A 25,311-nucleotide genomic window follows, 5' to 3' on the forward strand; every position below is an offset into this window, starting at 1 on the left:
ACTTACAGAGCAACTTTCTTTCCGTGTTTTTGATGCTCAGAGGAATAACCTGCCTTGGACAGACTTCTCTGCTTTACCCAAGATAAATCCACATATGCAGGAAAGTAGACTGGAATGTGTAATCACCAATGATGCATGATGGGAAATATGGTTCCCAGGCCTTGGTTTCCCAAAGCCTCAGTATGTGACCTGTATCACTCCTCCTCCTACTCCCCTTGCACAGGAAGACCCACTTGCCTAGCCCAGCAGCAAAACACAGCTGATCGAAGCATGTCCTCAAGCTTAATCTGTTTCCTGAGCCACAGGCACCACTGAAATCTTCCTGTCTTTAACTGCAGTTCAATCAGCTCAGACCTGCTCTGACTATTGTACATGACCTGCCATCCTTCTCAATCCTCTCTACCAGTCAAATATTCCCAAGTAAACTTCCCAGATATTTCCCCTTTGTGTTATTAAAACAAAAAGATAGAAACTTAATTCCTAGATCAATTATGCAGCCCACTGTCAGAAAAAGATACACCCAGGAGGCCTTGTACTCTCTTTCTTACATTAAGATACAAATATCTGCTTTTCAGGCCCTATGGTTTCTAAGATGTTCTATGCCCTGGTCCTCAGCACCCTAGTACCACCTTCTCCCCTTATGAAAATACATACATGTGTATCCTAACATCCATGGTACAATCTGGTAAGTCTATTCACATATGCTTCATTGAATTCAGTGCTCTGTCCCCCATATGTGAGTATATCAGCCTTCTCCAACCTGGTGCCCTCTAATGGGCTGAGAATACAACTTCCAGAATTTCCAACCATAATTCCCTCAAGTCAGGGAAGGCTAGAATAGAGGATTACTGACGCAGTCAAGCCTACAGCTATCCATTTGGACAGCAATTTCTTTACAACAAGATCAGGTGATTTTGTATGGGTCTCTCTTTTTAAATATATTTCTTTAAAATAGGACATCGTAATCCCCAGCACTTAAACATGTAGAAGGTTTTGATCCTACACAACAGGCTATGCTCTTCTTCTAGACTCCTTTTGGGAACTATCTGTGTATAACTATCATTATACCGTATGTAGTGCTACCACTGCCATCCTTCCAGCATCAAACCAACCAGACACCATTACTTATTCTCTGTATGTTGTGGCGTGTCCCACAATTATGCATGTGCCATGCAAGAAATGCAGGAAGAGCCCTGGGACAAGGGAAGTAGCATGGGGTGGCACACCTCTCTGTAAAGAGGAATAGAGGCAGGCATGACTTGCAGATCACTCACCAAAAGTAAGTGTCATGGTTCCGACAGATGAAACTCTTCAAAGAACTTCGAAGCATTGTTTACCTTAAAGAATCTTTATTTGAGTAGCATAGACTTGGCAGGTAGCAACCAAAACCATCCCAAAGAAAAAGAAATGCAAGAAAGCAAAATGGCTATCTGAGGAAGCTTTGCAAATAGCTGAGGAAAGGAGGGAAGCGAAAGGCAAGGGAGAAAAAGAAAGATACGCCCAATTGAATGCAGAATTCCAGAGAATAGCTAGAAGAGATAAGAATGCCTTCTTAAATGAACAGTGCAAAGAAATAGAAGAAAACAATAGAATAGGGAGGACCAGAGATCTTTTCAAGAAAATTGGAGAGATGAAGGGAACGTTTGATGCAAAAACGGGCATGATAAAGGACCAAAATGGCAGGGACCTAACAGAGGCAGAAGAGATTAAGAAGAGGTGGCAAAATTACACAGAAGAACTATACAAGAATGAGCTTAACGTCCCTGATAATCACAATGAGGTGGTCACTGACCTCGAGCCATACATCCTAGAATGTGAAGTGAAGTGGGCCTTAGAAAAGCTGAGCAACAACAAAGCTAGTGGAGGTGACAGTATTCCAGCTGAGCTATTCAAAATCTTAAAAGACGATGCAGTAAAAGTGCTACACTCAATTTGCCAGGAAATTTGGAAAACTCAACAGTGGCCACAGGATTGGAAAAGATCAGTTTACATTCCAATTCCAAAGAAAGGCAGTGCCAAAGAATGTTCAAACTATCGCACCATTGCACTCATTTCTCATGATAGTAAAGTTATGCTTAAAATCCTACAAGCTAGACTCCAGCAGTATGTGGATCGAGAACTACCAGAAGTACAGGCAGGATTTCAAAGAGGCAGAGGAACTAGAGATAAAATTGCCAACATACGCTGGATCATGGAGAAAGCTAGAGAGTTCCAGAAAAACATCTACTTCTGCTTCATTGACTATGCTAAAGCCTTTGATTGTGTGGATCATAACAAACTGTGGCAAGTATTTAAAGAGATGGGCGTACCAGACCATCTTATTTGTCTCTTGAGAAACCTATATGCGGGCCAAGAAGCAACAGTGAGAACTGGACACGGAACCACTGATTGGTTCAAAATTGGGAAAGGAGTCCGGCAAGGCTGTATACTGTCACCCTGCTTATTTAACTTATATGCAGAGCACATCATGAGAAAGGCAGGGCTAGATGAATCAAAAGTTGGAATTAAGATAGCCGGAAGAAATATCAACAACCTAAGATATGCAGATGATACCACTCTAATGGCAGAAAGTGAAGAAGAACTAAAGAGCCTCTTGTTGCGGGTGAAGAAGGAGAGTGCAAAACTTGGGTTGAAACTTAACATTAAAAAAACCAAGATCATGGCATCCGGCCCTCTCAATTCCTGGCAAATAGATGGGGAAGAAATGGAGGTAGTGACAGATTTTATTTTCCTGGGCTCCAAGATCACTGCAGATGGGGACTGTAGTCAAGAAATTAAAAGACGCTTGTTCCTCGGAAGGAAAGCCATGGCAAATCTAGACAGCACACTAAAAAGCAGAGACATCACCCTGTCAACAAAAGTGCGTATAGTCAAGGCTATGGTCTTCCCAGTTGCAATGTATGGCAGTGAAAGCTGGACCATAAGAAAGGCTGAGCGCCAAAGAATTGAAGCCTTTGAACTGTGGTGCTGGAGAAGACTCCTGGGAGTCCCTTGGACTGCAAGGCGATCAAACCGGTCAGTCCTAGAGGAGATCAACCCTGACTGCTCTTTAGAAGGCCAGATCCTGAAGCTAAAACTCAAATACTTTGGCCACCTAATGAGAAGGAAGGACTCACTGGAGAAGAGCCTAATGCTGGGAAAGGTTGAGGGCAAGAGAAGAAAGGGACGACAGAGAATGAGGTGGCTGGATGGAGTCACTGAAGCAGTAGGCGTGAGCTTAAATGGACTCCAGAAGATGGTAGAGGACAGGAAGGCCTGGAGGAACGTTGTCCATAGGGTCGCGATGGGTCGGACACGACTTCGCAGCTAACAACAGACTTGGCACGAACTTAGGCAAAGCCAAAATCTGACTTCCCCTCCCCTAAGCACATAGTATCAAGCACAGTTCCCTCCTCTAATTAATAGTCATAAATCACATTCTCCAATTAGTTTGAAATCCAGGCTTTACCTCCACTTCTCCAACCCATTTCTTATCATCTTTTTTCAAAAAACCTTGGTTCTCACACTGTTACAGTATTGTTATGTCTAACTAGCTCCCATGCACATTCCTCCTCCCCCCCCCAGTATCATCTAATTCTAACTCTAATTCTAACAGTAAAACATAAGAAGGAAAATGACTGCATCTCCATACATTGTCAAAGCAAGAACATCCGATGTTAGCAGTGTTGACATCTGCCCCCCCCCTTACAAAAAGGACAAATCCTGTAACGTAAACAAAAGCACATGTTAGGGACTGTTTGTTAGGGTGTTTCCTATAGAACCTTTTGATGAGTCTGTCAGCTTTCACATCACTAGATTTCACCCAAGTGGCTTCACAGTGAGTATCCCTTCCATTGTACGAGGTACTGCAATTTCCCTTTAAAAATTCTAGAATCAAGAATACGCCTTACTTCATAGTGACTTTGACCCGCCACTACGAGGGGTCTGGGTGCCTTCTTAGGGGGTTGTCTTTAAACTGGAACCCCGAAAAGGTTTCAACAAGCTGCAATGGAAGACAGGGTGAACTCTCCCTAAAAGCCTAGGGAGTTTTAATTCTACTGTGGCTGGGTTAATGATCTTTACGATGGGGAAAGGCCCCAAGAATTTCGGTACTAATTTCTTGCTGAGTAATTTGAGGAGTAAATATTTAGTTGACAGATAAACCTTTTCCCCAACTTGGAATGTTCTTTGGGGAGCCCTCTTTTTATCTGCCTGCTTTTTATAGGTCTCAGAAGTCTTTTTTAAAGCAGTTTTCGTGGCTCTCCAAACTTCTTCCCACCCCCTCACCCATTGATCAAGTGTCTGAGAAGCGGAGGGCGCCTGAGGGTATTCAGGTATTGGGCTGAACTCTTTTCCTCTGGCCACTCTGAAAGGCATGAAGCCGGTGCTGCTGTGAACAGAGTTATTGTAAGCCACCTCTGCGAAAGGGAGGAGGTCGGTCCAGTTGGTTTGTTGGTAGGAAACATAGCATCTCAGATATTGCTCCACCATCTTGTTAGCGGATTCCGCAGCCCCATTGGTAGCTGGGTGAAAAGCAGATGATAGAGCATGATGCACTGATGCATCCAATTAATTTAAGAAAGCTCCTCCAAAATTTCGCTGTGAACTGCATCCCCCTGTCCGAAATTATTACTTTAGGGGCGCCATGCAGCTGGGGCCTGTCAGTAAGAAAATCAAGAATCCAGTTGCACAAAGGAGTGTTTAAGCCTAAAATACCCAGTTTGTCTACTACAGGTGAAACTCAAAAAATTAGAATATCGTGCAAAAGTTCATTTATTTCAGTAATGCAACTTAAAAGGGGAAACTAATATATGAGATAGACTCATTACATGCAAAGCAAGATAGTTCAAGCCGTGATTTGTCATAATTGTGATGATTATGGCTTATAGCTCATGAAAATCCCAAATCCACAACCTCAGTAAATTAGAATATTGTGAAAAGATGCAATATTCTAGGCTCAAAGTGTCCCACTATAATCAGCTAATTAAGCCATAACACCTGCAAAGGGTTCCTGAGCCTTTAAATGGTCTCCCTGTCTGGTTCAGTAGCAATCACAATCATGGGGAAGACTGCTGACCAGACAGTTGTGCAGAAAACCATCATTGACACCCTCCATAAGGAGGGAAAGCCTCAAAAGGTAATTGCCAAAGAAGTTGGATGTTCCCAAAGTGCTGTATCAAAGCACATTAATAGAAAATTATGTGGAAGGGAAAAGTGTGGAAGAAAAAGGTGCACAAGCAGCAGGGATGACCACAGCCTGGAGAGGATTGTCAGGAAAAGGCCATTCAAAAGTGTTGGAGACTTTCACAAGGAGTGGACTGAGGCTGGAGTCAGTGCATCAAGAGCCACCACACACAGACGGATTCAGGACATGTGCTTCAAATGTCGTATTCCTCTTGTCAAGCCGCTCCTGAACAACAAACGTCAGAAGTGTCTTACCTGGGCTAAAGAAAAACAGACCTGGTCTGGTGCTCAGTGGTCCAAAGTCCTCTTTTCTGATGAGAGCAACTTTTGCATCTCATTTGGAAACCAAGGACCCAGAGTCTGGAGGAAGAATGGAGAGGCACACACTGCAAGATGCTTGAAGTCCAGTGTGAAGTTTCCACAGTCTGTGTTGATTTGGGGAGCCATGTCATCTGCTGGTGTTGGTCCACTGTGTTTCATTAAGTCCAGGGTCAACGCAGCCGTCTACCAGGAGATTTTGGAGCACTTCATGCTTCCTTCCGCAGATGAGCTTTATGGGGATGCTGACTTCATTTTCCAGCAGGACTTGGCACCTGCCCACACTGCCAAAAGCATTGCCAAGAGAAAGATGAGAGACATGAGACCGAACAATGCAGAAGAGCTGAAGGCCGCTATTGAAGCATCCTGGTCTTCCATAACACCTCAGCAGTGCCACAGGCTGACAGCTTCCATGCCACACCGCATTGAGGCAGTAATTGCTGAAAAAGGGGCCCAAACCAACTACTGAGTACATATGCATGCTTATACTTTTCAGAGGTCCGATATTGTTCTATGTACACTCCTTGTTTTATTGATTTCATGTAATATTCTAATTTTCTGAGATTGTGGATTTGAGGTTTTCATGAGTTGTACGCCATAATCATCACAATTATGACAAATCACGGCTTGAACTATCTTGCTTTGCATGTAATGAGTCTATCTCATATATTAGTTTCCCCTTTTAAGTTGCATTACTGAAATAAATGAACTTTTGCACGATATTCTAATTCTTCGACTTTCACCTGTATAAAGTCCATAGCTATTTCTTCTCATGGTTGGGAAGGGTCTGCCATCGGCTGCGGTAACAAAGGGGTTTTCCCTGGGATTCTTTTCATGGTGGCACATACAGCACAACTCCTGACATAGTTTTCCACATCCATTTTTAGCCCCGGCCACCAAAATTGCCAGCGGATGAGATGTAGTTTTTAAATATCCAAAGTGTCCAGCCTATTTTACATCATGGCTGTGTTTGAGAGCATTAAGATGGAGGGCTTCTGGCAAGTATACTGCTCAAAAAAATAAAGGGAACAGAAAATAAGACATCCTACTATTAAATACAGTACATTGTGTTTAAGTGTTCCCTTTATTTTTTTGAGCAGTATACAATTTCCCCCCTTGTAAGCCAAACCATCCCTGCATATTAGGGAGGTTTGATTGTCTTTGAACCACTGATCGGTGAGGAGCTCTCATTTTATTTTCTTTGCCCCAGGGTCATCAGGATTAGGGGCCCTACGAGGTGTGAGTTGAGCAGCAGTTTGTGGAGATAATTGCCTCATTAACCTCTTCGCGCTGGCTTTTGTACTGGGGCAGTCTGGATAGAGCATCAGCTAGGATGTTTTTTCCTCCTGGTATGTACTTTAGAGTGAAGTTAAAATGGTTAAAGTACTGTGCCCAACGCATCTGTTTGGGGATAATTTTCGGGGAGTTTTCAGTGCTTCTAGATTTTTGTGATCTGCCCATACTTCAAAAGGCACCTTGCTCCCTTCTAGTGTCTCCAGTTTAATAGAGCCGACCTGATTGCGAAAGCCTCTTTTTCCCAGATTGCCCACCTCCTTTTGCTTTCAGTAATTTTTTTCGAGCTGTAGGCGCATGGTTGCAAGGCTCCTTTGGTTCTTTTGCAGTAATACAACTCCGATGGCCATGTCGCTGGCATCAGCTTGAATTACAAAGGGCTCCCCTGGGCAGGGGTGCTTTAGGACCGGTTCAACAGCAAATAGTCTTTTTAAATTCTCAAAAGCGGTTTGACAGCCCATAATCCATGCTAGTGGTTGGCCCGGTCACGGTTTCCCTCCTCCTTTGCCTGTTTTGAATAGTTCTGTAAGGGGTAGGGCAATCTTGGCAAGAGAGGGGATGAATAGACGGTAGAAGTTTTATTTATTTTGTTGGTAAAACCTAGGAAGCTCTGGAGCTGTTTCGGAGTCTTTGGGGGCTGCCATTCAATTACAGCTTTCACTTTGGCTGGGTGCATTTCAATGCCCTTGTCGGAAATTCTATAGCCAAGATAATCTAATTGGGTCTGGTGAAATTGACATTTTGACAGTTTGACATAAAGCTTGGCATTCAATAGTTTCTTTAATACTTCTCTCACCAGCTTTATATGATCAGTCATATTCATGCTGTATATCAGGATGTCATCAAGATACACCAGAACCCCTTTGTATAAATGATCATGTGGGACCTCATTAATCAACTGCATGAATACGGCTGGGGCCCCCTGTAGCCCAAATGGCAAGATTTTGAACTGAAAGCTTCCCATGGGGCAGTTGAAGGCAGTTTTCTACTCATCTCCATCCTTTATTCTCACCTGGTAATATGCCCCTCTCAGGTCTAATTTAGTGAAGAACACTCCCCTTAGCCAGGTGGGTAAGTCCTTCACGAGGGGGAGGGGGTATTTATTTTCCACACTCACTGCATTCTGAGATTTATAATCAACGCAGAGACAGAGACCCAACTTTTTTTTCTTTAAACAACACAGGGGCTCCCACAGCAGACTTGCCCCATTCAATGAATCCCCTCACTAGGTTTTTGTCCACGTATTGCTGCATCTCCTCCATTTCGAGGGGGAAAATAACGTATATTCTCGGTCGTGGGAGTTTGGCTCCCAGCAAGAGTTTGATGGAGCAATCACTGGGTTGGTGAGGAAGCAGGGCATCACATTCTTTCTCACTTAATGCCTCCACTAGGTCCCGGTACTCGCTGGGGATGAGTGGCTCGCCTGGTGGTGATGAGGCAGCCATGTGCGCTCGCTCATTGCGTGGGCTAAAGTTTGCTGTAACATCCGTTGAATCAATGGGGGACTTGGGCCCTATAGGCAGCCTCACAGTTCTCATTCCTTTCTGCCACCAGATAAACGGCTTCCATTTGTCCAACCATGCTAATCCTAGGATCACTGCCTGAGTCATTTTTGGAGCCACCAGGAAGTGAATAAACTCCCAGTGCTCACCTATTTCTAAGTGTAGGGGCTCAGTTAATTGCGTGACTAAAGTCCCTCCCATCAGGGAGCCATCGGCTTGCTCAAACCTCACAGGTTTGGAGAGCAGTTTTGCTCGTATGCTCAGTTTCATGGCAAATGGCAAGCTAATGACGCATCGGGAGCATCCAGAATCAACTAGCACTTTTAAATCTACCCATGCCCCCGACTTAGGGATTATGAGTTTGGCAGGTAGTGAGAAAGGCGGGACGTGTCGACTCACCATCGGATCGTTCTCTCCATCGTCGCTGTCAAAAGAGGGTAGAGTGGGGGCGGGTCCAGCCTGAGTCCCAGCATCCTCCTGTGTGGGGGATGAGACTTGGGCAACAGGTTCTTGTGTGATCCAGTTGGATTTCTCTCGTTGGCTACTGGGCAGGTTTCTTTCTTGCTGCTGGTCCCGGTCTAATGTGCTGTTGGGGGTAGGGGACTGGGCAACTCGCTGCGCGATGTCCCTGCTGTCCGCATTGGAAGCACTTGATTGGCGGGCCTGCAGGTGGCCTGGGTCTTTTAGCAGCCGCAGCAGTTGGAGGTTTTCGGGGTGGTGGTTGCCATTTGGGTTGCTCTGGCCTCAACTCGGCTTCAGGTGTTGGAGGCTTCTTATAGCAGGCGAGCTGAACATCTAGTCTTACCGCTGTCTGGTACCATTCTTGCAGCTGATCAGGTACTGCTCAATAGATGCAGGTGTGAGAGAGGTGATCGTATAACCCTTCTTTGAAGTGATGGACTAGGGACTGCTCAGGCCACCTCTCTATCCGATCGGCTATCTTGCAAAACTCTTGTACGTACTCCAGAGCAGGCCTGCTGGCCTGCTTTATCTTATGGATTTGTTCTTCTGCTTTGAGGGCAATGGATGGGTCCTCAAACCTTGCTCTCAGTCCTAGCAGGAAGAGATGGGGGTCCTTCCATTCAGGGACTTGCTTGTTATATAAATTATTCAGCTATTCGGATGCCTATCCCTCTAAACTGGCCGCTATCACATCAACCATAGCGGCTGGGTCTGGGTAGATATAGGCACAGCGGTTCAAATGAGAGCGCACTTGGTTGAGAAAAAAAAATCACCTTCTCTGGGTCCCCATTGAAGGTTCTTCTGAAAGGTGGAGCAACCAATGGCTGCTGGACCCCCACTGTGGCTGTTGCACCAACACCACCCCATTGCTGCTGGCCCCACCCTGGCTGCTGCCACATTTCTAGCAGTTGCATGTTCAGGGGCTGTTGCCACCCTCCCTGCTGTTGCTGCAGTACTGGCAGTTGTGGCATCCCGAGTTGCCGTAGGTCTCCCAAAGGTTGCTGCCTGGGTGAGGGCTGCTGCTTTCCTCCCTGCTGCTGGTTAGCGGGGAGTTGTGGCACCCTCAGTTGCTGTAGGCCCCTCAATGGTTGCTGAATTGGTGGGGGTAGTTGCCATCCCCCCTGCTGCTGGTGAGGAGGGAGCTGTGGCATCCATAGTTGCTGTAGCCCCCCCAAATGGTTGCTGCCTGGGTGGGGGCTGTTGCCATCCCCCCTGCTGTTGGTCTGCTGGGACCTGTGGCATCCTCAATTGCTGTAGGCCCCCCCTGCGGCCTCGGAGGGGGTTGTTGCTGGATCTCCATCATTTGCGGGCCCGTTAGCGGTTGCTGTACATTCGGGGGCGGCGACCAACCCCCTTGCTGTGGTCGTCCTCCCACCAGTTGCTGATCTCCTGGCTTCTGCACCACCCCAAGCTGTTGCAAGGCCTCTATTAGCTGCTGCAAGCTCAGACATTGCTGACCTCCCACCTGCGGGGGCTGCCATATTCCCCATTGCTGCAGGGGGCCCAGACTGGGTGATTGATATGCACACCGGTCTGGGGATTGGCTGTCCCGGCGACTGCCCGGGCCCTCATCTCGTTGGTGGCGGTCGTGGCTTCTGGAGGGGCGGCGACTGGAGCTATCTCTCTCTGTGGGGCTGGAGGCCCTGGTAGGGGGCTTCAGGGGCAGGAAGGCTGCCTGATCTGCGAAGGAGGGGCTGGGGGTTCCTCTCGGCAAGAGTTGATGGCTGCCTCATCGATCATCCTGATCACTGGCGTATGTGGAACGGGAAGGTTGCTCTCCGCTTCTCACTTTTAGCCCCTCGAACTTTTCCACCAACTTCTCCACTGACTGACAAGCTGCAGACAGGTATTTCCACTCACCCAAGTCCTCAGTGGCAGACAATCTGGTAGCTCTCCACCGGTCTGTGGAACGTGATATGTGGAAATCCCTTCATGGTAGCTCAACCTTGTCAGCCTTCGAAGCACTTGAGGGTGGCAAGGCCATCTCGAGGCATCTGGAGACTCTGCTGGGCTGGGTCCATTCCGACGACCAGATCAGCTGTCCTAGCGGCTTGGGTTTTGCCCGCAGCTGGGAGGCCTGAAAGGCTCCTTCTCCACCGGCATGCTGGTTGTCGCTCCTGTTGTGACTCAGGGCCAGCCTGTGGGTCCGACAGCCGGCTCCGATGTATCGGATGACTCAGATGAGGGGGAGGAGGGAAACGAACCGGCTGATGATGGTTTGGAGGCTTTGCAGAGCCCTCAGCCGGGGACCTCTTCTCAGCTGCGTGAGCCCGAGAGTGCGGAGGAAGATGACCCACAGCTGGCCCTGTTCAAGGACGCCCGACGCAGGAGGCAGTCGAGCAGGAACAAACAAAGAAAGGCTGCGGGACTCCTCGGGAGGAGGCACAGGGAGACCACGCCCTGAGCTCTCTATAAAAGGAGTGTTTGGGGAGGGGCTGGTTGCTGAAAGCAACTTTTCCGCTTGAGAAGACAAGCTCTAGTGTTTTTGTTAACTGCGTAATAAATCTTGGCAGATGCCTTTTAGCCTTGGACGCTCTCCAGTCTCTTCTTTCTGAATAGGGGTTTGCCTTATTACAAGGCCAGAAGAGGGCTGGTTCAGAACAGTTTGCTTTCAGCCACCCACCCCTTATTACTACGATGGAGCAGCTTCTTGCCGAGAATGCCCAGCTCACCCAGCAACTCACTTTGCTGGCAGCTCAGGTGGCTCAACTGCAAGCTCAGGTACATGCTGCACCCCCACCCAGGAGGAAATGTCAGATAGCTATGCCGGATAAATTTGCTGGCAATCCAGAACTGTTTCCTGCCTTCCTGGGACAATGCCAGCTTTTTATCAGCGTGAGAGCAGCTGATTTCCCCACTGACCGAGATAAGGTGGGATTCGTGTTGAGCCTTCTGTCGGGAGATGCAGCTCGTTGGGGCACGCCTCTGTTGGCACAGCCTAGCCCTTTGTTGGATAACTTTGGGGGGTTTTGTGACCATATGCGCCTCATGTACGAGGACCCGATTAAGGCGCAGACTGCCACCCGACGCCTGAAAGCTTTGAGGCAGGGTCAGCGCCCTCTACAGGCCTATATCAGCGATTTCCGGCTGCTTAGCCAGGATTCCGCCTGGAATGAGGCTGCGCTCGTGGATGCCTTTCAGGATGGCTTGTCAGAGGAGATGTTGGATGAGCTGGCCCGCGTGGACATTCCCTCAGACCTGAATGGGCTGATCCATCTTTGTCTGCGGATCGATGCCCGGCTGCAGCAGCGAAAGAGTCGCCGTGCCACCCCACAGACCCCTGCCGCCCCTGTTGTGCGTGAGCCCCCAGTCCAGAGGGAGGAGCCAATGGAGCTGGGTGCCGCCAGGTCCCGTCTATCGGTGACGGAAATGGACAGACGACGATCAGAGGGGTTGTGTTTTTACTGTGGGGACCCTGGACATTTGGCTGCTTCTTGTCCAAAGAAGCGTCAGCGGGCATCAGTGACCAAGCCGGCCCCGAGAAAGTCCCCTGCTTTGCTGTCGGGAAACGGCCCGAGCCCGATCTAGACGGTGTGATAGATCGGGCGACCCGCCACGACCACGCCGAGCGACGCCGTTCCGACAGTGCCTGTGAACCTCCACGGCATTTGATTTTGGAGGCACGACTGATCCTTCCTGGCAAGCCAGAGGGGATTCCGGTCCATGCCTTAATTGACTCTGGGGCTACCACTAACTTCATGGACTCGGCCTTCGTGGCCAAATGGGCTGTTCCCCAGTGTCCGGTGGATCCGCCCATGCTAGTGGAGACTATTGATGGTCGAGTGCTCCTGTCCGGGCCTATTACGGCCGCCACGCAACCAGTGTGTATGGCCATCAGTTCCCATGTGGAGGCCATCCAGTTCTACATCACTTCGGATCTGCACTTCCCCGTGGTCTTGGGACTGGCGTGGCTCCGGGCGCATGATCCACAGATCTATTGGTCTCAGAACTTGGTCACCTTCCCGAGTTTGCAGTGCGTGGACCACACCCGCCATATCTGTGCCGGCCAGGTGGAGGGTTCCTCAGGGGTTTCCTTGCCTCCCGAACTGTCCGACTTTGCTGACGTGTTCAGCGAGTCAGAGGCGGACCAATTACCCCCGCACAGGCCCTATGACTGTTCCATTGATCTAGTCCCTGATGCGCCTCTCCCAGTGGGGCGTTTGTACTCCATGTCGGAGCCCGAGTTGGCTGCATTGCGGGACTTCCTGACAAAGAATTTGGCTCGTGGTTTCATCCGGCCCTCGTCCTCGCCAGTGTCTGCGCCCGTGCTCTTCGTCAAAAAGAAGTCGGGCGAGTTACGGCTTTGCTGTGACTACCGGAAACTCAACGCCATCACGGTGCGTAACCGCTACCCGCTGCCCCTCATCCCCGAGCTCTTGGACCGACTCCGGGAGGCTAAGATCTTCACGAAACTGGACCTGCGTGGAGCTTACAACCTCGTCAGGGTTCGGCCGGGTGATGAGTGGAAGACGGCGTTTGGTACTCGCTATGGACATTTCGAGTACACGGTGATGCCGTTTGGCCTGACCAACGCCCCCGCTGTGTTTCAGCATTTTATGAACGACATCTTTCGAGATCTGTTGGACCAGTTTGTCGTAATTTACCTGGACGACATCCTGATTTACTCTCCGTCGCGTGAAGCGCATCATCAGCATCTCCGTCAGGTCCTGCAGCGCCTCCGGAAACATCGGCTGTTTGCCAAGTTGGAGAAGTGCCAGTTCTACCAGGTGACCATCGATTTCCTGGGTCACCGCATTTCTCCTGAGGGCATCGCCATGGAACCGAGTAAAGTTGAGTCGTTGCAGAGTTGGCAACCCCCGCGTCGCGTGAAGGATGTTCAGCGACTTCTTGGATTTGCCAACTACTATCGAACATTCATCCCTGGCTTTGCTGCCTTGACAGCCCCCCTCACCCGGCTCCTGCAGAAGAAGACTCGGTTCCAGTGGAACGCCCCCGAACAACAGGCGTTCCAAGCTTTGAAGGACGCCTTCATGAAGGAGCCCATCTTGAAGCATCCTGACCCGCAACGGCCGTTTGTCGTGGAGGCGGACGCCTCCGACATTGCCATTGGGGCCGTGTTACTCCAGGCAGCGACGCCCAACGGTACCCTTTTCCCTTGCGCGTATCACTCGCGGAAATTGAATCCCTCGGAGCGCAACTATACCATCTGGGAGAAGGAGCTGCTGGCCATCAAGGCGGCGTTCGAGGCTTGGAGGCATCATCTGGAGGGGGCGCGGCATCAAATCGAGGACCGGACGGACCACAAGAATCTGGAAAGCCTGCAGACCGCTCGGAATTTGAACCAACGCCAGATCCGGTGGTCCCTCTTCTTTGCGAGGTTTGACTTCCGGGTGCGGTACATACCAAGCGGGCACAACCAGAGAGCGGATGCTCTGTCCAGGAAGCCCGAGTATTCCCGAGTGGAAGACAAGCTTCCGCCCAGGACGGTGATCCCCGTCGAGTCTTTTGCTGCGGTGCGGGAGCCGGTGGATATACGGGCTCGGATCCGGGAGGCGCAGCAGCAGGAGGCGTGGGTGGCTCAGCGGAAGGAAGAGGTGGGGCCAGATTCGCCTTGGTCGGTCACGGATGGACTCCTGTATTATCGTGACCGGCTCTATGTTCCAGGAGGGCCACTCAGGGGACTCGTCCTCAGCCAGTGTCATGATAACCCGGCTGCGGGGCATTTTGGCCTGTTCAAGACTCTGAACCTGGTCTCCCGTACCTTCTGGTGGCCCCGAGTCCGACACGACGTCCAGTCTTATGTCACCTCCTGCGTCCCATGCAGGCAGGCCAAGTCAGCGACAGGGGCCCCGCCTGGTTTACTGCAGCCGTTGCCAACACCCAAGAGACCCTGGGGGGCTGTGTCCATGGACTTCTTGACGGATCTACCCCCATCCTCCGGTTTCACGACAGTGTTTGTGGTGGTGGACATGTTGACCAAGATGGCGCACTTCATCCCCTGTCGCGGCTTACCGTCAGCTCGCGCCACTAGTCGCATGTTCATCCAACAGGTGTTCCGGCTGCACGGCCTCCCTGATAGAGTCGTCTCCGATAGGGGGGCCCAGTTTACAGCCCGCTTCTGGCAGGAGTTGATGCGGGCGTTGGACATTAAGGTTTGCCTCTCGTCCGCGCATCATCCTCAGACCGACGGGGGTACCGAGAAGGTCATCGGCATCTTAGAGCAGTATCTGCGCTGCTACGTTAACCTGCAGCAGGACAATTGGGTGGACTATTTGGCCATAGCCGAGTTTGCCTTTAACAACTCGCAGCACACCTCCACGCAGATGACACCGTTCTTGGCCAACGTGGGTTATCACCCCCGGTTTTTCCCCCTTTCTCCCGTGGACTCACCGGAGCCGGCAGCGAACGAATTCATGGCGGAGTTACAGGCGATCCATCGGTTGGTGCGACGGCAGCTGGAGAAGGCCAAGGCCGACTACAAGAGGTTCGCCGATCGGTCGAGAAGGGATACGCCTCCACTATCGGTGGGGGATCGGGTCTGGCTGTCCACCAGGAACCTACCATCCACTCGGCCGGCGAGGAAGCTGGACCACCGTTACCTTGGACCGTTCCCAGTCGAGGCCGTCATCAACCCGGTCGCCTATCGTTTAACTCTGCCACGTTCCCTGCGCGTGCACCCCGTCTTCCATCGGTCCTTGTTGGTCCCCGAACAACCGGCTTGTCCACTTCGCCAAGCGGAACCTCCCCCATCAGGACCTGGTGATGGCGACAGCACCCCCGAGTACGAGGTCGCCAGCATCAGGGATTCCCGCTGGCTGAAAGGTCGCTTCCAGTACCTGATCGAGTGGAAAGGGTACGGGCCGGAGGACTTCACATGGGAAGACGCGACCGCCGTTCATGCCCCTGCGTTGGTGACTGCTTTTCACGAACAGTTCCCATCCCGACCGCATCCGGATCGGCAGACCCGGGGGAAGGGCCCTGCGGTGCGGGATAGTGTTGTGACTCAGGGCCAGCCTGTGGGTCCGACAGCCGGCTCCGATGTATCGGATGACTCAGATGAGGGGGAGGAGGGAAACGAACCGGCTGATGATGGTTTGGAGGCTTTGCAGAGCCCTCAGCCGGGGACCTCTTCTCAGCTGCGTGAGCCCGAGAGTGCGGAGGAAGATGACCCACAGCTGGCCCTGTTCAAGGACGCCCGACGCAGGAGGCAGTCGAGCAGGAACAAACAAAGAAAGGCTGCGGGACTCCTCGGGAGGAGGCACAGGGAGACCACGCCCTGAGCTCTCTATAAAAGGAGTGTTTGGGGAGGGGCTGGTTGCTGAAAGCAACTTTTCCGCTTGAGAAGACAAGCTCTAGTGTTTTTGTTAACTGCGTAATAAATCTTGGCAGATGCCTTTTAGCCTTGGACGCTCTCCAGTCTCTTCTTTCTGAATAGGGGTTTGCCTTATTACAAGGCCAGAAGAGGGCTGGTTCAGAACAGCTCCCCCCTTGGGGTAGCAGCTGCTGCTGGGGTACTGGCTTCAGGCGTTTTCTCTTTCTCCATGATGAAATCTTCCCCAAATCTTTGTCAGCTTATCCCTCGATTCTAAGGACAGCAACTGGGGCTCGGGACCCCTAGATAGTTAGGAAAGTTGGAGATTTTGGCTTAATGTCATGGTTCCTACAGATGAAACTCTTCAAAGAACTTCGAGGCATTGTTTACCTTAAAGAATCTTTATTCGAGTAGCATAGAATCGGCACATACATAGGCAAAGCCAAAATCTGAATTCCCCTCCCCTGAGCACATAGTATCAAGCAGAATTCCCTCCTCTAATTAACAGTCATAAATCACATTCTCCAATTAGTTTGAAATGCAGGCTTTCCCTCCACTTCTCCAACCCGCCATTTCTTATCTTTTTTCAAAAAACCTTGGTTCTCACACTGTTACAATATTGTTATGTCTAACTAACTCCCATTCACATTCTTCCTCCCCCCCAGTATCATCTAATTCTAACTCTAATTCTAAGAGTAAAACATAAGAAGGAAAATGGCTGTATCTCCATACATTGTCAAAGCAAGAACATCTGATGTTAACAGCATGGACAGTATGTCTGTCTCAGGAATGCAACTACCTGCAGAATTTTTTTAAAAAAAACACATTCCTGTTCCCATTATTTATCAAGAGGAAAAACCTTCTAAGTTAATGCAGATAACATCTGAACGTTTGATAGCAAAGAGATAACAGTGCAGATGCTTGTTTCGGTACCTGACATTTTGTTACAAAATACTGTAGTGTAGCCTGTATCCAGGGTTCTACAGAAGGAAAAACAGGGTTTTATTTCCAATTCTTTGTATTGCAATTTTAATATGTTAAATGGTTGTGCAACTGTTGTTATATTTACCTCCAAAATCATCTCTTATGAGATAAATCACAGTTGTTCCTGATCTGTAGAGTGGAAAAAACCATTTTTTTCCCCTAGCTTCACAACACCCAGACTTCTGCAATCAAATCTCTTCCTGTTGTGCCTTGGCTACAACTCCTGCCATCTTTTGCATCATTTATACCTATTGTCTCCACTAGCTGGATGATGGGAGCTGTAATTTAACACATTTGTAGTACATCAGATTGAAAATGTTTGCCCTAAGCCTTGGATCCCACACACAAAGAATAGATTCACACATAACACTAAGCTATAGTGTTTTTAAACCATATTCTGGTTCACACGTAATTTTAAGCAATAAATCATGGATTGCAAACCACAAAACACACCATCACACAACACAAATAACCATACTAAGTTAAAGCCAAACAAACTACATTCTAACTTAACTGTAATGCGTGAGATCAGATTCTACTCCCACCACACACAATTACAAGTACATTCTGAATTAACAGACATTTAACTATCTGTGTAACCTGGAGATGAAAAATGACAGGCACAGCTTACTAGAGGTGGACAGGGCTATAAAACTTAACACCATCATAATAAATGTTATCTAAGCACCATGTTCCCAAAACAGCATTACAGTATTCCAAACTAAGAAAGTATTAATGTACTTGAGTGCTTTTTCTATGCTGACTTAAGGGCAGATTAATAATTGCAGTCCTTCCCCAGAGGAGCAGTCCTCCCTGTTTGCAAGCATTTGGTTTCTTTGCTGGTCTCAGTAAAGCATCCTCCCTTTCATGTTTTTTCCTCCTCTTTTTTCCTGCTTCTAGGACAAGGCTGCCCAACAGTGATCCATCTTTATTACAGTCATTTCAGTTAAATCTGTAGTTTTGAACAACTGCATTTGCAATTCAGGAAAGGCATGTCAAATGTTTGAGGCTTTGGGGGCTAGTGGATTATTAAAACATATGCTTTCATTGTCTAACTTGTAGCTCTATGTGTATCGTTCTCTTTGCTGGCTCCCTTCAAAAGGGGTGGGGTGATCTTGAATTTGACTGAGATGCCTTTCTTCCCTTTCAAAATATAGGTATAGGTGTGGATCAGTGCACTCTGTATTGCCTGTATTGCAGGTTTTATGTAAAAAGGTACATCAGAATATGTGCAGAATACATATTTTGACAAGTCTTTGCTGTTCTTCATCTTCCATACAGCAAGACTTCATCAGTCTAAGGTTGGCAGTTAAGTCAAAGGGCAGCTTTCAGGGAGCCTTGAGGACTGATCTTTTTTTCTTTACTTCTGAGTAAAAGGTAAGTTGGCTCTATGATTGGGTCAACAAATGGCTTTTGAAGTAGACTTGGAAGTAAGTCTCAGTAGTCCACAGTATTTGTGTTCACCCACATGCATTAAAATTTAATAATTTAAATACCAACAGTCTTATAGAAAAGAAAAATGCTTCTCCCCTCTTCAGTTTGTGAAAACTTTCTGGTGTAGGAACCTAAAGGTAAATCTTTTAACAGATTTAACAGTGGAACAGCTGTTAGCAAGTTTAATTTGAAAAGTCACAGAAGAGTTGGTGTGAGAAGACTATGTGATAGGCTAGTTTTACATGTCCTCTCTTTGAAGCTGAGAAGACCATGATATACAGTCCCTTGTTTTCTTTCTAAATTAACATGGCCTCCTCAGTCTAGATTGGTTCTCATTCACATGTTCTGATTTTTCCATCTTTTCCTTGGCCTTTAAGGGTCAAATCTCATGCTTTCCTTTCCAGATTTACTGGAAAGTTGTGGTACCCTTAGGATGTAGAGCTATTGCTGTCAGCATGCATGCTTTGCTTGTAGTGTATATTGCACGTAGATGTTGGATCCTCCAAAGTATTTCTTCTCTTATAAATCATAGTATACTATATCACATATGCATACAGAATACAATTAGATCTGATACTATATACTACTGAGACATATATTCCATCTAAGATTGTACTGATCTGTTGCTGAAATTTTTGTAATTAGTACCTTTTAACACTGAGATTACTCAAATATTGACTAAAAACATCTATAAGTAGTTTAAATAATACAATTTACATGTATTTTGCATATTTTTCATACTGTGAATTGTTTTAAAGAATGAAGAGAAAGTATAGTAGACAAGTCAATCAACTGATTCTGTGTTCTGCAGCCACTATGAACTATCATGTTTGCATGGCAGCCCAAGTGACTGAAGAAATAAGCACTACTAGCTTATAAATTTGCATGTTGAAAGGCTGGAAATCTGGTTGGTTGGTTGGCTGCCTTGTGTGGAAGGTAGGTTCTTTGTATAGCAGTTGTACTTTGTGATGCTGCATGCTTTTTTTTTGCACTCACCCATCCTTCTATAACTTGCAGTCCTTATTCCATATGCTTCTTGCATCTGTGAGCTGCTTATTGGTAGGACTTTGAATGCTGTATAGTATGTATGTGTGTGTGTATGTATGTATGTATGTTATGTATGTATGTATTTACTTACTTAAATTTATATGCCGCCCTTGTCCCTAAGGACTCAGGGCTGCTCACAACAATAAAAATTAAAAAAGAAAAAAAATGGAATGAAAAGTTTGAAAAGAATTAAACTAGTAAATACAATAATAACATGACAATTTAAAATCCAGTAAAATCTAATTAAAATACATAGTCAGTCCAGATCCGCTTGTTGAAACAACCACGTCTTCAGGTCACGGCGGAAGGACCAAAGGTCAGGGGCCGTCCGCAGCTCCGGAGGTAGTTCGTTCCAGAGGGTCGGTGCGCCCACAGAGAAGGCTGTCCCCCTGGAGGTCACCAGCCAGCATTGCCTGGCAGACAACACCCTGAGGAGGCCGATTCTGTGGGAGCGAACCGGGCGATGGGAGGTAGACAATGGCAGCAGGTGGTCTCGCAAGTACCCCGGGCCTAAGCCATGTAGGGCTTTAAAGGTTATTACCAGCACCTTGAAACGCACTCTGAGAGCAACTGGAAGCCAATGCAGCTCGCGCAGGAGTGGTATAACATGGGAGTACCGAGATACTCCCATAAGCACCCGCGCGGCCACATTTTGCACCAGCTGAAGCCTTTGGGTGCTCTTCAAGGGCAGCCCCATATAAAGAGCACTGCAGTAGTCCAGGCGAGAGGTGACGAGGGCATGAGTAACTATGCATAGGGCATCTCGGTCCAAAAAGGGGCGCAACTGGCGCACTAGGCGAACCTGTGCGAAGGCCCCCCTGGTCACGGCCGTTAGATGATCTTCCAAGTTGAGCTGTGAATCAAGGAGGGCACCCAAGTTGCGAGCCCTATCTGAGGGGGGCAATACCTCCCCCCATTAAAAGAGATGGAACTTGTTGGAGAACACTAGATGCCGGTATCCACAGCCACTCGGTCTTAGAGGGGTTGAGCCTGTGCCTGTTCCTACCCATCCAGACCCGCATCGCCTCCAGGCACCGGGACATCACGTCAAGGGCATCACTGGGTTGGCTCAGGGTGGAGATAACAACTGGGTATCATCCGCATATTGGTGATACCTCACCCCAAAGCCGTGGATGATCTCACCCAGCGGCTTCATATAGATGTTAAACAGGAGGGGGGAGACAACCGACCCCTGGGGCACCCCACAAGTGAGGAGCCTCGGGGTAGATCTCTGTCCCCCTGCCAATACAAACTGCGAATGGCCCGAGAGGTAGGAGAACCACTGTAAAACAGTGCCTCCCACTCCCAGCCCCTCGAGCTGTCGCAGCAGGATACCATGGTCGATGGTATCAAAAGCCACTGAGAGGTCAAGTAGGACCAGGACAGAGGAACAACCCCTGTCCCGGGCCCACCAGAAGTCATCCACCAGTGCGACCAATGTCGTTTCCGTGCTGTAGCCGGGCCTGAAACCGGACTGGTACGGGTCCAGATAGTCTGCTTCATCCAGGAATTGCGGGAACTGACGCGCCACCACACTCTCAACAACCTTCGCTACAAAGCGAAGGTTGGAGACAGGACGGTAGTTATTCAATGAGGCCGGGTACAGGGCAGGCTTCTTGAGGAGGGGCCTTACCACCGCCTCTTTCAAGGCGGAAGGGAAGATACCCTCTATCAAAGAAGCGTTGACAACTGCCTGGAGCCAGCCCCGTCACCTCCCAGGTGGCCGAAACCAACCAGGAGGGACATGGGTCAAGTAAACAAGTGGTAGCACTCAGTTTACCCATGATCCTGTCCACATCATCCAGAGTCACAGCGTCAAACTCACCCCAAATGGTATCCTCATAGTATGGCATAGGGTTTACTGTATTAGTAACTGTTATAACGTGATGCATTCAGTTATGCAGACAGTTGTATCAAGGAAAATAGTATGGTTGCCCATAGACAGCAGGCATATTTCTTTCAGAAGTGAATGTGCATTTGTTCCTAGTCCTCATGACATCAGAGATTATTTGAATAGGGTTCAGATATTTTGTCAAACTCCTGGAATGTTTTCATAGTACCTTTCTTCCTCCATCTCTGCTTTCCTTTGTTTCTTTTCTTGTCTCTTATTCTAATTCCAGAATTTGGGGGAAAATTGCAAAACATATCAAACTTGTCTGTTATTTGGATATTGCTGCTAAACTTTGCGGATGCACAATGCTGCAGGCAAACTGACTGCATACTTCCAAAGCCTACTCTGACTTTGTTGTTTGAATGCCCACATCTTTTAAAACCTCAGTGGTCACCACTCCATTTGTATGTTAGAAACAAGCATAACAGAAAGATTTATTTCAACAGCAGAAGAAGCCAGTTTATCATTTTAGGCCAAGGTACCCTATGACAGAGTAGAGAAGGATATACTGAAGTAGCTTTTTTTCTTTTTAAAAAATTACAGTAGATGGTCTTACTCTAATTCTCATTTCAGATAGATGTATATTTTAAATTCATGTCAAATACAAAGATCAGTGTGGCTGAACTCTGCTTGTAAGCCCAGGGTCTTTGTACTAGCTCATCTGCAATCTAAGACCCCACTTCTCAACATATTTTGACCTCAGCTTCAGTTCCAAGAAAAACCGAGGAATCTGATCCTCAAAACTCTATAATCTAAGCCACTAGATTCACACTGTTTCCATCAGCGCTGGGTCCCAACTTTCCCTTTCCTAAAATACCAATTATTTCAAAAAGCCAATATGCCAGTCTTCTTCACCATGGTACCTTCCAGATACAGAGGAACCACAACACCTAGAATTCCCAATCTACTCATCTGTTGGGTGAGCTGGCTAGCAATTCTAAGTGTTCAGGTCTCAACACATCTGAATGGGTCCATGTGATGAATGCTGCACTATGCATTCCATTGGCACCACAAACTCATTTAAATGTGCATGTGCAAACCCAGCTGTGCACAGTGTTAGCCTACCAATGCTACTAGTACTCTAGTTCTGTCACCCATAGGATAAATTGTTGGCATCATAGTGCTACATACATGGATGCTAAAATAACAATAAGATGCATGGCAGATGTCTGGTATTACAGTCATATGTCCCTGTGGCTAGTGCCACATTTAAATCAAAACTTGTTACTCCTTTCTTACCAAACATAACACAGCATAAACAATATCCATGCAGCTTTGGGAGAAAGGATCAATTCGTTTTTACATGAATGCAACTGTGTTTAGGATAGCTGTCCCTGACCTGGCACCCTCCAGATTCATTGGATGGCTACTACTATAATCTCCATTTGTGGTCCAACACACCTGAAGGGAAGGCTGAACACCACAGCAGGCTGACCTAGAGGAGGAGAACAAGATATATTCACGAAAACTCCTCTCAAACATAGTACATAGATTCATATAAGGTGGTGTCACTGTATTTCCTCACCTATCAAGACTGAGGTGAAGATGCAAATTAGCCACACATATCAATATATTAAGTGATAGACATTGCAGAAACAGATTAGTGTTGGATCTTAAGGAACATCTTATTCTCATGGATTTTTAAAATGTGATGCTGAGGATTTAGGACTTGGCTTATTCAGGAAGTGAGCCAAAGTTAATAAGATCCCAAATTCTTGGATCATCTAGGATGGAAGGGGGGAGAGTATATCAAAGCAAAGATTCAGATGAGTGTATGGATCCAGACAGTTATTCAAGAGGGGTAAATAGCTACTAAGCTAAGGAGTTATTTAACTGAAACAACTGTGTCTAGCAAACAACAACAAATGAAAAATTAATGTCTGGTCAAAAGAGCTTTTGACCTCTCACATTTCTATAGGAATGGGGAGATCAGGTTTCTATCTAGCGGAACCCTTAAAAAGTATTTCATTTCTTGTAAGTGGAAAGTAATACTCCAGCCACAAATGTTTAGAATTTTACAACAAAGTCTCAACCTGCCCTCCCCCCCCTTCTTAAGCCTATAGGATTCGTAAGACAAACTCTTACCTTCTGCAGCTTTCCTCTGCAAAAGATGTTCTCACAGGATAAACCACACAAACAACTGTGAACAAGTGTCCCAGTTTACAGGAAAAACAGATGAGTTACAGGGCCTGCAACTACCTATCTCTATTTTATTTCACACACACACACACACAAAGAATGGGAATACCCAGGGTTCCCAAAATCAATTATTTCCTTTTTACATTTAGCAAAAAGACTCCTGTAACCATCACTATCTGCAAAAGCTGGGCTTATACTCAGCAATTCTGAGACTGTCTACCAAAAAACTGAGCTACAATTTTCTACTCCCATGCACACACACACACACACACACACACAGAACATTAGTTCTGCTTCTCCCTCCAAGTACATAAACGGGTGGGGTGGGGTGAAATCTTCCAAAATAATGCTGATTGTTTTCCCTCCCAGAATAATGTTCCTTACCCCAAAACATGGAGGCCAAATCTAATTGCTTTGTCTCACATAGTGACAGGAAATGCAATGAAATGTCCTTCATGCCATAAAGAGGGCAAGAGAGGTGTCCTCCACAGAGCATCTCACTAATCATCCCACTAGAGAAACCACAAAGGCATCCTACTGTGACTCTCTCTCACCCTTCACATGCAGGGAATTAAAGCACTTTCCCCCTGCAGGGCTTACACGGTTGCCCTGCATGAGGAGAAGTGAACATTAGCCACCTTTTCGTCCTCCTTTGCCCTTTGTACACACATTTCTGCCCCCCCCCCGTCCCTACTACCTTCCCGTCTTCCAGCGCCCAAGGGGCTGCGCACCTCAGTCAGGTCCCCCATGCCACTATAGGGCCTAGACGCTCCAGCGCGGGCCGCCTCCTCTCCCACCCTCTCCTCTGGAAAACACGACCCTTCCAGCGCATGGACGGTCCCAAGATTGCACCCCAGTGCCACGCCGTTGGCGAAGGAGCCAGAAGCAGATCCCCGCCGGCATTCCTTTCCCTGAGGGGCCTCTCGGGTTCTGCCCTCCACTCCCCCCCCCAACCCCACTTCCAGGCCCAGAGAAGGAGGCCCGTGAAGAAGCCGAGGAGGAACTAGGAGGTGGTGCCATGCTTGATCCCCGCCAAGACCGGTCTCTCCGACATTGGCCGGGAAAGGGGGAAAAGCTTCCTTTCCCTCCCCTCTACCACCCCCGGCGGCCTAACCTGGCCTTGGCCGACCGCTCGTAGCTCCATCCCGGGCCGGTGCCCAGCGGATCCCCGAAGCCGGCGCTGGGGTAGTTCCTGTCCATGGGGAGGGGGCGCCGGGGCCAGCCGCGGTCTGTCAGTCCGTTCCTCGGCTCAGTCGGGGGGGCCCTGCGCCTCCTCCCGCAGCTACGGTCGAGGGGGGGCGATCGGGGAGGAGATCGGGGACAGCTGTCCCTCCTCCTCCTCTTCTTCCCCCCCTCGGCCGCTGTGCTCCCCTCCTCGGCCTTGGCTGAAGCCGCGGCCTGGCGCTAGCGCTCGGGCGGCTGGAGGAGGAGGAGGAGGAGGCGGAGGCAACGGCGGTGGAGGCGAGCCTCTGGGAGGCGGCTCATGGTGCAGCCATGTTCGTTGGGCGTCTATCTTCGCTCCGCTCCACTCCGTTTCCTCCCACAATCCCATGCTGTGGAGAGAAGGGGGGGGCAAGTCAGCTACGGAGTGATGGTGGACAAACGGAGGGACGGCGGAAAGGAGGGAGGAAGGAAGGAAAAGAAGAAAGAGAAATACAGTGGCAGAGAGAGAGAGGCAGGAAATGGACCATGGAGGAGAAGGGAAAGAAGCGAGCAAGAGGAGAAGAAGCGAAGAATGGATGATGGGTGGGTGGATGGATGGATTGAGCAAGAAGAGGGGAAAAGCACAAAGGAATGCGCGGAGA

At 48.4% G+C, this 25,311-nt stretch overlaps 1 protein-coding gene across 1 annotated transcript in view; it reads right to left on the bottom strand.

Moving 5' to 3' along the window:
- The window catches only part of LOC308676581 (proline-rich protein 12-like), a 118,378-nt gene extending 93,473 nt beyond the window's left edge, over window positions 1–24,905 (bottom strand). The window contains exon 1 of the mRNA XM_081342459.1: window positions 24,621–24,905. Coding sequence (XP_081198585.1) covers window positions 24,621–24,706 — 86 coding nt within the window. The 5' untranslated portion in view covers window positions 24,707–24,905. The remainder of the gene's footprint in view (window positions 1–24,620) is intronic.
- Between the last annotated feature and the right edge of the window lie 406 nt (window positions 24,906–25,311).

Source organism: Vipera berus, assembly GCF_964194415.1.
Source record: "Vipera berus genome assembly, chromosome: W".
Taxonomy (NCBI): domain Eukaryota; kingdom Metazoa; phylum Chordata; class Lepidosauria; order Squamata; family Viperidae; genus Vipera; species Vipera berus.